Source organism: Haemaphysalis longicornis, unplaced genomic scaffold, assembly GCF_048455015.1.
Source record: "Haemaphysalis longicornis isolate Haplotype H1 unplaced genomic scaffold, Haemaphysalis longicornis Haplotype H1 scaffold_1, whole genome shotgun sequence".
Classification (NCBI taxonomy): Eukaryota; Metazoa; Arthropoda; class Arachnida; order Ixodida; family Ixodidae; genus Haemaphysalis; species Haemaphysalis longicornis.
This window is the reverse complement of record NW_027526203.1, coordinates 437,110,233-437,124,287: the sequence shown is the minus strand read 5'-3', so window position 1 is coordinate 437,124,287 and position 14,055 is coordinate 437,110,233. Positions and strand designations below refer to the sequence as shown.

General features: G+C 48.9%; 1 protein-coding gene across 1 annotated transcript in view; it reads left to right on the top strand.

Annotated features, from left to right (window-relative positions):
* Positions 1–1,275: 1,275 nt before the first annotated feature.
* The window catches only part of LOC144162085 (uncharacterized), a 112,613-nt gene continuing 99,833 nt past the window's right edge, over positions 1,276–14,055 (top strand). Inside the window, exon 1 of the mRNA XM_077692590.1 lies at positions 1,276–2,019. Coding sequence (XP_077548716.1) covers positions 1,992–2,019 — 28 coding nt within the window. The 5' untranslated portion in view covers positions 1,276–1,991. The remainder of the gene's footprint in view (positions 2,020–14,055) is intronic.

Sequence of the window (14,055 nt, the reverse complement as noted above, 5' to 3'; positions counted from 1 at the left end):
GAGCCCCACCCACCATTCGCGAGTTTGAGTGCGCTCACCACTCACCACCCACGAGTGCGAGTGCTACTCAACACTCGTGAGCGGTGAGTGGCGCTCGTGAGGGGCACCGGCCATTCGTGAGTGGTACCAGCTCACACCGATCACGGCTCGTTGCTATCACTGAACGTCACATTCTACACTTTTCCAAAGAAAGAACGTTGCCACTCAGCAAAATATTTAAAAGAATGTATAGTGAAAATACGGCAGAAAAATAAATAAATTAAATAGGATCGAGGAACGATCCTTAATAAATGTTTGCTGAGAAAGTCATTCGAAAAAATGTGTAAAGTAATAATTATGCGTAGAATAACCATAGTAAAACAGGCACACTCTTAAAAAAAAATTTCTTAGATATCTCGAAGAAAAATAAATTAATAAAACTGGATCGACGAACCATCCTTAATACATAATTACACGAGAAATCGCCTCCGAGAAATTGACTCTATTAACGATTATGCGTAATAAGAACAATTACAGAAACATCGACGAACATCTAGCTAATTTCAACTGTTCACTTTGTAGTTTCTTTTTTCAGTCAATCATTGGAACCAAGGAAGCTCTCATTGAACCGAATTTGCTCTGCAGTGAAACGTCCGAGTGCCTAATTGTGCGGTTGCTGATATGTCTGCGCCCCGAAAGTACATGAAAAATAACCCACTTAAAATGTTGTATTCTATTCCTTAAGTTCCGCAGATATTGGATTGGGTTATACTTCGTCGTTTTGCTCTATTCAACAATTTGTTATCACAATTTACATTTTAGGAATTCGTGGCAGTGAAGTCATTTTTTTACAGCGAAACTGTACATCCCTCGTTCGTATGCATTTCTTCTTGTCGTGGTCTGTTAACAGGATTGTTCAGTAGAATTCGCTTTGCCACGAAGCGAAATTTCTCAGAATTTCGACATGGGCGTTCTTGTTTTTTGCCGCCGTCAGAAAACGACCGCAGCGGCCGGGATCGAATCGGCATCCTTGCGATCAGCAGCACAACGCCTTCCACTGAGCTACTGCTGCGGGCTGACCTCTAAACCTGATTAACATGGTTCGATTACACTTATTCGTCAGGCACAGAAGCTGTTTAGCGCTGTTTCTCTAGCGGCAACCATCGTGCACGGCGGCTTTCATCGGCATGCAGCGGTGCAGTTTTTTTTTTTTTTTTCCGCCGTCCTCTATCACTGCATTCGGGGTTTTCCCAAACGCGGTCCTAAAGCCGTCCATTTGTTCTTCGTCCCAACGAGAAGATGGTTGCCGTGGTCGGTAACTGTAATGACTTGCAATATGCGTGCAACAACACCGGCGATAGCACGACGTGGTGACGCTGCTTTTTGTTTGTTTTTTGCCCATCGCTGGTGCTACAGCGCCGCCCGCCGCAAAACGCTTCGTCACGTTTGTCTAGACAGCCAGTCGCTTTCGCGCGCAGACGATGCTTCAGCGGCAGCGCCTCTGGTACGCTCAGAGAACTCTCGTTCCCGTGCTTGTATTTCGGGCCGGTTTACGTAGTTGCCTGCGTGGAAACGTCGGGTACACTGTTGGGCACACCTTCCTCGATTGACGTGCGACTTGTGCAGATACGTGTAGCAGTGACAGACGTGGTTCAAGCTGTTTCCTGTGGACTAAAGGGCGACTGATATCCGTCGGCGGAGCTGCGCAGTTTCCGTTGGTATTCGCTGCCCTTCGAACTGCGGTGAAAAGAAATTTCGCGCTGTTTGGAGCCTGGTTAAATTTACCATTTTCAAGCACGATGTTGATGGGCAAGTTGGCCACAACAAAAATTATCCGCGTGGGGGGCTGCAATGCGCGTAAAGTGTGTTTTTGCGTCAGCCACAGTGGTGATGGAGGTGACTGGAGGGTAGGAGCAACTTAGAGGACATGTTCCTGGGACTTGTGCGTCGACTAATGATGATGATATAAGAAGTTTTCTGCGGGATTTGTGTGTCGCCGGCTGGCTCCAAGGATGGATCAGCATGGAAGCAAGACTGCCGGTAAGCTTTCAATTTGAACTGTAATTTTCCCCTGAATGGAAACAGTGTATAATTCGATCATGGGAAATTTATAACAGCCACAATAGCTGCGGCGAACGGGTTAGAAAAATAAGATTTCTCTGGCTGCACAAAGTTGGTCTTCCTGTTCAATGACTGCGTTTGTGATTACCCTAACCATCACCTCCTTTAGCTAGTAGTTGTCAACAAAGTTGTTTTTAATTGCCATCCTTTTTTTAAAGAAATTGTTTGTGTTACCGACAAGAACACTAGCAATGCTAGTAACATGAATTTTAACTCGCCTGTAACACGGAATAGCTACGGTCAACGGCTGCTGCAATATTGGGGAGAAAAAGTTTGGAACACCTAATCTATAGAAATGAAAATAGCTAATGACTGTATTTACTTTAAAAAGGTACATCCCATCCAACATCGCATGAACTACACTTGTTGTTGTTCTGTTCAGTTTTATGTAATCCTTTGCACTGTATGTAATGAATATCTTTCGACTCACCTGTGCCCAACATTTTGTGTTATGTGTTTTGGACAACTTAATGGGGAATAAATAAATAAATAAATAAATAAATAAATAAATAAGTAAATAAATAAATAAATAAATAAACGAATAAATAAATAAATAAATAAATAAATAAATAAATAAATAAATAAATAAATAAATAGGAGGCGATGCCCTAATGCGCTCCTGCACGAGGGCTTTTGAAGACAATAGTCTTTCTTAGGCTAATTAATCCCGGAAATTTAGCTGTCTGTCTGTCTGTCTGTCTGTCTGTCTGTCTGTCTGTCTGTCTGTCTGTCTGTCTGTCTGTCTGTGCGAGAGCGCGAGTGGTGAGGGCGTGGGGTAAGCGCGAGGGCGCCGCGAGTGCGAGTGAGAACGCGGAGTAAGCGCGAGCGCGAGTAAGTGCGAGTGATGAGGATGAGTGCTAAGCGTGAACGCGAGTGAATGCGAGTGGTGAGGGCTAGTGGTAAGCGTGAGCGCGCGTGTGTGCGAATGGTGAGGGCGAAGTATGAATGGGAGTGCGGCGAGTGCTTGAGGAAAAATATATTTTTTCAGTGAGTGCAAGTCAGTGGCGCCCAAACTGGGCACCACTGAATTGCCGAGGTCTGTGTCACCTCTATATTCGTGTAACTTATTCGCCTTCAAGAACGTTCAGGTTGCAGAAAAAATTCTTGTCAAAACACACATTGAAATGCTTTCACGAGGATATTGGACGTCGCCGCTGGGCACGTAATAACTATCACAGCGCATTATTGGCTGCAATTTCCGGCTTCTGACACCGCTCGCGCAGTTTCTTTCAAGCGCGAGAAAACCTCGACCATTCCCGGAATTATGATGGCGAGTGTGGGATTCGTTATTTCTTTGAGTGTTTTACAACGCTGTGCATTGGAGGAAAAAAAAAGAAGCTGATGGGTAAACATTGTATATCATTCAAATGAACCACACCGACAATAGAAACATTCAATATACTTCTGGAAGGTCGATACCGTCATAAGTGAATGCTATCGACTTTATTGCAAGTGGCGTCTTTTCCCCCGGTGACAGCCATCGGATAGTTTTGCTTGCAGACGTGCCACCGCGTGATTGATTGATTGTTGGGTTGCGCTGCTGAGCACGAGGTCGCGGGTTCGATTCCCGGCCGCGGCGGTCGCTTTTCTGATGGAGGCGAAAAGCAAAAACGCCCGTGTGTACGAGATTTGGGCGCACGTTAAAGAACCCCAGGTGGTCAAAATTAATCCGGAGCCCTCCACTACGGCCCGCCTCATCGCCTGCGTTGCGTCGGCGCGTTAAACCCAACAATCAATCGATTGATTGTTGGGTTTAACGATGATTGTTGGGTTTAACGCACCGACGCAACGCAGGCGATGAGGCGCGCCGTAGTGGAGGGCTCCGGATTAATTTTGACCACCTGGGGTTCTTTAACGTGCGCCCAAATCTCGTACACACGGGCGTTTTTGCCTTTCGCCTCCACCAGAAAAGCGGCCACCGCGGCCGGGAATCCAACCCGCGACCTCGTGTTCAGCAGCGCAACGCCTTAGCCACTGAGCCACCGCGGCGGGTGCCACCGCGTGAGCGCGACCTCTCACAAGCGTGTCCGAGAGGGTGTGACGACCTGCCGGCGTACCGGTGTGCCAGCTTGCGGGTCGGCCCTCGTGCCGGTGTGCCAGTAATTCAGCACGGCGACGCGCTGCCTTGTGCTTGAAGTTTAGTTCACTGTAAATCGTTGCCGCAATTGTTTTCATGTTTGTGCCTGCGGAAGCGTGGAGTTTACCGGCTTGCATGTGTGCCGCGTACAGCTAGATGGCCTGTAACGGTTCTCTAAGGGATCGCAATAGGGTGTGCAATGGGGCACCACACGAGGCAAAATGCAACGGGTCTCCCCAATGTATCGAGAACGCTGTAGAGTGGGCTTCCAAGCGCGACCCGAGTGATGCTGTCGCCAAGCTTGAATTCCTGTGGCAGGTTAATATAACTACGCTTGTATTGTAATGCTAAGCATTACTTGGTTGTTTGGGCGGAAACTTAGCCATCGTTAGAAACCTGTGGCAAGTTTCCTGCGCGTAAATTCCCATCGGCTGAGACGCGTCGTGCAGCTCAGTTGGGCTCTGTCTTGCGGGCGACTAACTAGATGGTGCAAGCTTTCCTAAGGAACTCTGCGACGTAACTCAGCGGCACATGTAACCAACAAATTATTCTCGCGCAGCATTTACACGTCACAAGAAATGGTACCAGAAAGGCAACAAAACAGGACGAAACACTTCGTCCTGTGTTGTCGTGTTTCTGGCCCCTGTTGCTAGTAACTTGCTACTGTGCTAAGTTTAAGCGCTTTCCACTCCGCCTATACAGCTACAACTATAGCCCCTATAGATGGCCTATTAGATACTGCCATAGCCTTTTCTTATTTGTAGTGGGTTTGGTCCACTCTTGCGTGACAACCTTGTGGGTAGAGTCACCGCCAGATAGTCCAGTGCTCTGTATCAACTGCCTAAGTTCTGCCCTGTCGTACCTGTCAAGATGTCACATTAGATTTGCGGACCTTTCCGGTCTACATTTCGATCTCGGCAGGTTTTAACAAAACGCCCCAGTTGAACCATGTGGGACACGATGAACCAACTCTTTCGGTGCACATCGATCGGTTGTGAAAACGCCGCCCGAGGTTGGTTGCGAACATGGATAGAAGAATAGAGCGAGGCCCCCAAAATAAAGAGGGACAGAGAAGCAGAGGTATACGCACTGTTTCGCGGCGCCTGCTCGGAGCTGCAATTTCCCGAGACTCGTCTAGACCGACAATGCACTTTTCCGATTGTTAGACCGCGTTGCGCTCGCCGTGCCCGAACAAACAGTGGTCGGGCGACTAGAAAAACAAAGGCGACACCACGCAGGGGTTAGAGAGGCGGCCCCGCCGGTGTGAAGAGCGGGTTGTCCCGCTATTGCAATAAAAGCAGTTAACGCTGGCGACGCCTGGCCTGCCCTGGCCGTCACACTAATAAATCCAACAAGCCGACACCCGCACATAAAGGTCGGGAGCCACGGGGCACTCGGCAAGTATCCGTCATCGCTCGCATCATCCTTATACGACGCCGCTGAGGCCGACGCCAAATGGCTTCCGAAAGCGGCGACGGCGCGCCGAGTAGGCCGCCGACCGACTTCGCAGTTGCAGCACGCCAACGAAGCCCGGGCCATGCTCCCGCTAATCGCGATGGGACTGGCACTGTAAGAGTCCCCCATTGTGGGTCCCTTTATATATTCTGGTTTCATATCAGATCCACTTAGTAGACGGAAGAACTTCGCGAAAAATGTTCCATTTATTCTATATAGAACGGGGTCCTATGTAAAAAAGCGACTCGGTGTTTCTTATAGCTATATGGAACAATGTTCCATATACAATGTTCCAATGTTTCATACGCGTACTAAAATTCAGTAATACTAGCATTCAGCCCATACGCATACTAAAATTCAGCCTGACTTTGTGGAGTGGATGTTTAAGACATATTGACGTTCCTAAACCGTGTCCAAGCTGTCCATGCCTTTATCTCGGTTGTCCAGTATCACATACACACCAGTAACGAGCATGCAAGCGTTTACAAGTTTTTTTGCACACAGTGTGCAGTTTACAGCACACAAGCCACTGGCAGACAGAAGAATAATCACGAACAAATTGCATTGCATTTGCGTCACCAATATAGCGTCAACATTAAATGAACAAGCCACTTGTGATATCCCATGTGGCCATTAAATGCGTGTAACGCTTGTTAAAATAAGTGCAATGGTAATTTGTAAATTACAGACGGCGCAGTTTGTATCCTTTATTTTTCTATCTAGAACAATCAATGTTAATTTACGAAAATGCCGTTGCGTTTAAATTGTGTGAACACAGACAGCCGGGAAAACATTTGCTTTCCTGAGTAATCTGTTTCTTACAAGGCAAGAAATAAAATGAGAAAAAGCCTCATGTAAAAATTTTATGTGAATTTCGTGTTCAAACACAAAATTCGCTTCAGCCATTCTGGAACTCTAACTTTAACCAGAAGCGATGTACCTATTGGTGCATGCTCTTATTCCAAGCAGTTCGGATTCGCTCATGGTCCAGCTGGGGGGCTGTCTAAGTAATTGCGGCCCTTCACGCTATGGGTTTTGACTTTATAGCGGCAGCATAACATGCCTTGAACACGTGCAAGCTGCCGATATGAATAGATTAACCCTGCACACTTGTTGCGCTAAAAGTGTCTATGCTTACGTGAAACATGAACGCCTTCAGTATTTAAACGCGCACGAAGGTGCCAGAACGGCTCTCATTAGCTCAACAAACGCTTTCACTGGGCCTTCCGTTCTCAAACACGAACGTTCGTGCTTTTCTCGAGGAGAGCAAGCCCGAGAACTCGAGGACTAGTGGTGTTGCGCGGGAGTATGCAAGCTGTGTGAAGCGCGGGAACTCAAGGATTAGTGATGTTGCGCGATAGCTTGCAAGGACCATGAAGAACGGCTTTCCGCAACAGTAGAGCACCAAAACCCAATGATATTGAGTCAAACTAACTGCGCGTAACGAAAGTCTCGGCCGTGAGTGTCCATTGCACGCTCGTAAATTCACTTGAATATTAAAAACTCCCTGGGCTTCTCAGTCTGCAACCATTTCTATGCTTAACCACAAAAAAAAAGCTGATTTTTGACAGCCCGTAGCACCAGATTTAAATCACCGCGAAAACATTGCTTTCAAATAATAAAACCGCACTCCACATGCCTTCATACCGTCAGTGAGTCGGCGCTGTTTACTGCATCCCAGTTGCTGTGAAGAAGCTGAAACGTTTACGTCCGCGTGTAATGTCTCACCCCAAGCAATACAAGGACATCCCCATGAATAGAAAACCCAGCGCAAGAACCCGTTGGTAAATTTCTCCATAGCCGTTTCAACACGCAGCGAACAGTCTTGCTGCAGCACGCCTCATCGCGCGCCACAATGTTCTGCAAATCACTCCGCCAAAGCCAAATTATCACTAGCCGGCGTCGTCATCCTTCGCGCCGCTGTAGACAGTGCGGCCACTGCACACTTCGAGCGCCTACTTTTCCCTGTCGTCGCATACGAAGCAAGGTGAACGGAACGGAACGAAACTAGGGAAATGAAGGGCTGACAAGCTCTGATCCACATAAATTGGGGATGTTCCGCATAAACAAGCATTTACAATGAAAATAAAGCACGTGTTCGACATAAAACCACTTGATGCGGTTGAGGTCGATCTTTTCGGGTCTAGTGAAAATAAATGGAACGGCAGGTTTATATGGGACTTCAGTGGAACTTAAATAGAACCAGATTAAGAGCGTACGACCAGCTTTTTTATTCATGCATGAAGGTTTAAACGAGATAACTTTTCTTTGCGGACTTCTGTTTAAAACATCAGGTATCTCGGTAGGTCAGTGTGTTTGTCGCACAAATCGATTTACTGCAAAGTCTACGCGCAGGTCATGCTCATGTATACCTCACTGGCGCGAACGGTGGGGGGATTTCACTGCGCGTGTTCAGCGGTGCAGAGGAGCTGGCGCAAGGCGGGGGGGAGTGTATGCATTATTGCTTGAATACACACGCCCGATGATCATCTTAGCGCGGTACCTGCGCTGACGGGCGTGCTAGTACGGGGTCGCTCCTACCTTGTTGTTTGTAGCGCCACTCCATTGCAGACGGCAGGCATTATTCGTTCTGTCAAAGGTCACTCCAGCTCGTCCGTGCGCGCTCAAAAAGCAAACCAATGCCTATCCACCTTGAATCACTCCGCCCATTCGACGCGAAAAAAAAAAGGCAGGCCTTGGTATTATGCCGAACGATATGGCTACGCAATGCTTGAAGTTTTGCGGGCTCCTGGTTGGGAATTAACGACATCCTTTGATACAACCTTTTTAAACAGTTGCATAAAATGACAGAACAAAGGTGGTAACGCCTGTATACGTCATTGTCCGTATCACTATTGTTGCTGTCAGAAAGTTTGAAAAGGTATCGGCGCAGATTATTGAAACAAGCACACGTACACATGCACCCACCTGTTTGTTAATCGAAACCGTTTTTAACTCTGGGGCGACCCTTGGGATACTAATCTGCTTCTTAATTACCAAGATCATTACATTTAGTCATGCGTAATACGCACGCACGCATGCACGCACACACGCACGCAAGCACGCTCGCGCGCACTGACACACGTGTTCATCGAAATCGTTCCCGAGTCTAGTGTGTCCTAAGGACACTAATCTGCTTCCCCAAAAAGGGCTAAATATGTTTAGTCATGCGCTGCTGAAACCAACTGAGAAATTGCGTTCAATCATGGCAAACTGAAACCTTGTTTTCAGTTATGACGGTGAAAAAAATTAGGAGCTATTCCACTCTTTAAAGAGGTCATGCAGACAAAATACGTTTGTTTTATTCGAAAATTTTGGTGCCCCCAGCGCTTGTCCGGCACGAAACGAAGCTTTATTCACTGAGAAATTAAACATTAAGCCTTAATTTTGATTCTCGCGCTGAGTCGTGTGTTTTCTTACGTCTGCGATTACTTATCCAGGACAAGTACTGAAGCGAACGTAAGTACGCGGACGAGGGCTGCAGCGAATGGCGGAACGTGGCCTCCGCGATTTGCTGCCGACGGAACGTGGCGGAACGTGGCCGCCGGTAGCCGATCGCGGAGGCCACGGGCGGAACTCCTTGTTTGCTGTCAGCCCTCCTAGATGGCGCCATCATGCCGCTCGGTACCGCTGTCCACCCTTGCTTTGTTTTTGAACGAATTTGTGCCGGGATAATGTTTGTTACGGTGGATAGCACTCGTTTCATGAAACATTTGGTATGTTCGACAAACAGAGTCACAGAATACAATGTCACTTACGCCAGTTGACCAGTGTATACGCTCAACGCGCAGGACAACTGCACAGCTGTAACTGGCATAGTGCGCGCATTGCACACCAGTGCTTCTGTGTTTACGTGTGCGTTCGTAACTTCCACTGTTTGCCCCACCATTCCTAGTGATGGAAAAAGAATATACATTGAATTTAAGCACAAATAGCTCGTTCTGCAAGCTTATAACCCCTGTTTAATTTGGGTTGGATTTTACCGGCCGCAGCCAATTGCACAGCTGCCCATAATACGTCATAGCTTCAAGTGCGGGAAATGAGATAGTGGGCCCGCATGACCGTTCTCTTATTTCCTAATTATATAGCTTATCTGAGTGAAGTTTTCGTTAAAGGTGGTGCCAGTGTTATTATAACGAGGCAATCTTTCGAATAAACCAACTTGCATTTTGTCTGCATGGCCCCTTTAAAGGGGATGACCAGCGAAGCTTTTTAGCACCGCCATAGAGGTGACACAGAATTTAGGCGAACGATCAGTAAATTTTATTTTTGTCGAGCGTTGACAGCGATCATCACTAAGAAAGAGTTCGGCGTCTCGAACACGATATATGCATGAAACCGTGGCCATAAATTTTGCCGTGGGTAAACCTGGTTAAACCAAGTTTATCAAACGATAGCTCGGTTCGGGCGAGGCGGCTGCCAGACAGCCGCTTTTCAGCAACTACCGCATTTACAGTCGCACGTCAGGCAACACTACTCGGCGCCGCCAGCGCGAACTTGCAGTGAAATCGCAGAGTGCGGTGTAAAGCAGAAGTCTGCCGAGCGATGGCTCGTCGTTCGCGCCGAGAGCGCGCAGTGAAAGCGCACAGTTCCTTTCCATCCTCACCCATTGACGATCCACACTACCTGACCCCGTCATAGTAGGCATCCTCGATTTACCAGTCCTGGGCAGTCAGCGGGCAGTCCGAGGACTGCGTTCGGAACGGGAGCCCCATAGGAGTACATGGGAAAATCGAGCGCCGGATCGCGTCTCGGGCAGTCCGCGGACGATCCGGGACTGATAATCGAGGAGGCCCAGTATGGATCCCAGAGCATTCATCTCATAACCTGCCTTAACCGACCGAGAATTGCCGGAGGGGATGAACCACCCACCACCTCCAGACACCTACCCTTCAACCTCTACCTCTCACCTATGCTGATATACTCTCCCGCCGCCTCTACCCACCACCTCACCCCCCCCCTCCCCTTACCAACGCGGCCGCACGGATATGGCGCCGCCTACAGACCAACACTTTTTATAACCACCAATATCTACACACCTATCTATACTACATAAATCGGACCACCTACAGCATAAACTCTACAGACTGCAACTTCCCATTAACAACACTCCACTTGGTAAGTCAGTGTCCTAATGCCCACTCCCCCCCCCCCCCCCCAACTATCCAACCTACGAACAGTGGGAGTGCGTGCTGCGCAGCGGACAGCTCAAGGACCAGGCTGCACTGGTCGAACGGGCTAGGTCAGCGGGCTTCGCACGGGCCCTACCGGACTAGGATGACCGCCCTCGCCCGTTTTTACACCCTCCTTTACCCTGCCAGTGTTTTCCGAAAGAAATGTTTACTCTCTCTCTCTCTCTGATGGCACGCGTCCTTACTCTTTCCCCCTATCCCCACTCTGGCACACCCCTCCCCTTTGAACGAAGGAGTGATTCGACACTTTCCCTTTTAACAGCGATGCTGTGTAAGCTGACGGTTGGGCCGGCGATCGGGTGCAGGAAAACCTCGCCGAGCGATGACGTCATTGCGCCAGCCGGAACCGCAGCTTTGCCGTAGCTTTGCCTCTCCGCATTCGCGCGGGACTCGTGTCGCCACCTGTCGGAGGCGCGATACAACTGGTACAAGCACTGCTTTGGAAGCGCGCTGTTGGGTGGCTCGCTCTATATCGCTTGTTGCGACAGTGGTGCAATTTTGACGGTTTAAGGAGAATAATTTATGCCAAAATGAAATAAGCCAACAGGCCGAGGAGTGATAACGTTAATCAACTTCTTCATTAGCGTCCCACATGCTAGACCAAAGAAGCCGTACGGTGGCCACCGATTGCCGCCGAAATTTAGACTAAACGCTCGTCCCGCTGCGCCCTCCGGTACTCTTGGAGCTTCACCGCAAAGCCGGTGGGCACGCATACATTGTGCATACTTTAATGACTGAGTGTTCATTGCTCTTTGGGGTACTTACGACGACATCACGCAGAAAACTTGTCAACATTGTTGAAAAAAAAAATAGGACATTACGCAAATATAAGACAGAAAATCAATACATGAGTGATATTTGCAGTGTTCCTTTATTCAAAATGTACGGATGCTTGCTTTTTGCGATAGCAAATAAAATACTGCATCAACTCCACAAAGCCGTCGCCTGCTGTTGCCCGCGCTACCTGGCGGAATTCTAAGAAAATCAAACGGCAACAGCAACGAAAGGTTCCACTAGATAGGTTTCGCGTTCAGCTTGGAACGCTCGTGGAGTAAGGCAACGTGGTTCTATAGACGTTGCAGTAGGGTGCCTCGATTCACGCGCGTCTCCGTCGTGTGGCAGCGCTGGCATCGAGGCGCCCGAGTTGGAACAGTGGAACGCGGTAAATTTAGGTTAACTTGAACAAATGTCTAGCGTGTTATCTTGGAAGGAGGAGGAGGAAAAACTTTATTGTGAGCCTGGTGATGTGGGACTGGTTCCTCCGTCCAGGAGACCATATGCCACCGTGCTGTCTACGAGACGGGAGAGGAACAGCATGAGAGGTGAGTGGGAAAGAGAAGGGTTTCATTTACTTGCCAGGGCGCCAGTCGACTATCGTCTTGCGTCGACATTTGCAACGAAAAAAGCAAATACCCGGCCAACTTTTTTCTCCATTGTCGACGTGACTGCGGGCACGCACGGACGCAGAAAACTTTACGGCGTAGCCATATACAGCTTTGCTGTAAAATAAAATAGTTACAAGACAAAAAAAATGCGAACGAGAAATTCCTCCTTTTTTCTGAGTGTAGCAGGCGAAGACCTGTGAATGTACGAGCGTACCACGATTCACACAAAATTTGGTCGTTCGTACGAACGGTACACCGGAAACAAAGATTTTTCACAAAATCGTGTGTTTCAGGATAACGGCAACCAGTAACAGTTGTCCGTCCGCCTAAGCAACCGGCGCCACACCTTTGATGGGACCAGTCTCTGATGTGAGGCGCGTGGCATTGGCTTTTGGAAACCTGCTTCGGGACCCGTATTTTATGGGGACCCGTTGCGCATTCTGTTGGTGGCCGGCTGCGTTGCCCCGCGGAAACCCGTTGCGAGTCGCATCTCGCTGGGTGTAGATGCTGCTGTCGTTGAGATGTGTGGGTCAGTGCTCGCGGAGAGATTTTCCCAGGTCCGGATGCCAGATATGAAACGAGAGAGAGAAAAAAAAAAGCCTCGGCCACTTGTAGAGGAAGCCCCCCCGCCCCGCCACCGCCCCCAAGCAGTTATGAACTGGCTTCTTGGAAACACCCGGGATTTTCAGGTGTCTACTCGACCGTGCGATGCCAGACATGAACGGAGCTCTGTCTGTGCCGAGCTGCGCCGCTTCCAAAAGGTTTACGAATTTAACTTTTTTAGGTGTTTTAAAGACGCCGTTTCTCGCAAGGAAAGTTGGGTTTCATAGCAATTTCGGTTCAGTTATAACCAACAGCTTATACCCATAACTATATTTCTCGCTTAAAAAGCCGATCGTCCATGATCCTAGCAAAACCGATATAGAATACTATTTGGGACAGTTCCGATGCCCCTGGAACGTGGTACAGCAAAATGGTAAACTTGAAACTGCGCAGAAGGCAAGCTTTTGCTTGGTATACCTGTGCGAAAATGTTTTACATCGCACTGAATAACTCCAGAGTGATCACCTCTGAAAGAACCACAATGAGCCGGAAAGTTGCCTGTGGAATAGTAGCAAAAGTTTATACCGGTGCTTCATTGTTACTGCTGACATTGGGGGGCGAAACTGACTGTACATCGTAAATTCGAAATAACGGCACAGCTAGCGCCAAGCTCAGCTCAATTCAACTACGTGAGCCCGTGTCTCACTGGTCGGTTGTGCGCTAGAGTCGCCGATGAGCCGACCACGACCACTTTTACTTGAAGGTCAGCTTGAAGAGGTTGGCGACGGCGTTGAGCCAGGCTGATGACGAGGAGCGTCCTCTCGTAACTTCGCACAAGAGGCGGGCCACGCGTGGCGAGCGACGATAAAGACGAGCCGCGGTGATGAGTTCTCCGGCGAGCCCAGGAGGAGGGCGAGCGCTCCCCGAGAAGCTCTCGGTCGGGAGAGTGCTCGGTTTTATGCGAACTTAGGGGGAAGAAATGGAGCTCGTTTGAGGCGGTAGAGCTCAAAGCACGTGCTTCGCATTCAAAAGAGGTCGCGTTTTGAAGCAGTCGGCCCTGTGTGAGGAAACTATTCGCCGCTCACTTGTGGCGCTTCTCCGCACTGCTTCTCCGCACTGCCGCTGTTGTTCGGGCGTCATGGATATTGGCCGGACCATGCGGATTTGTCTTGATTGCGCGATCGCGAAGACGCCCCCCCCCCCTGTTCTTCACAATTAACTGACGTCAGCGGCCGGTCCCGCCCATTAGCTCTACGCGCTGCGTCGTCGCCTTTGCTTTCCACAATCCCGTTTTTGTGTCTCT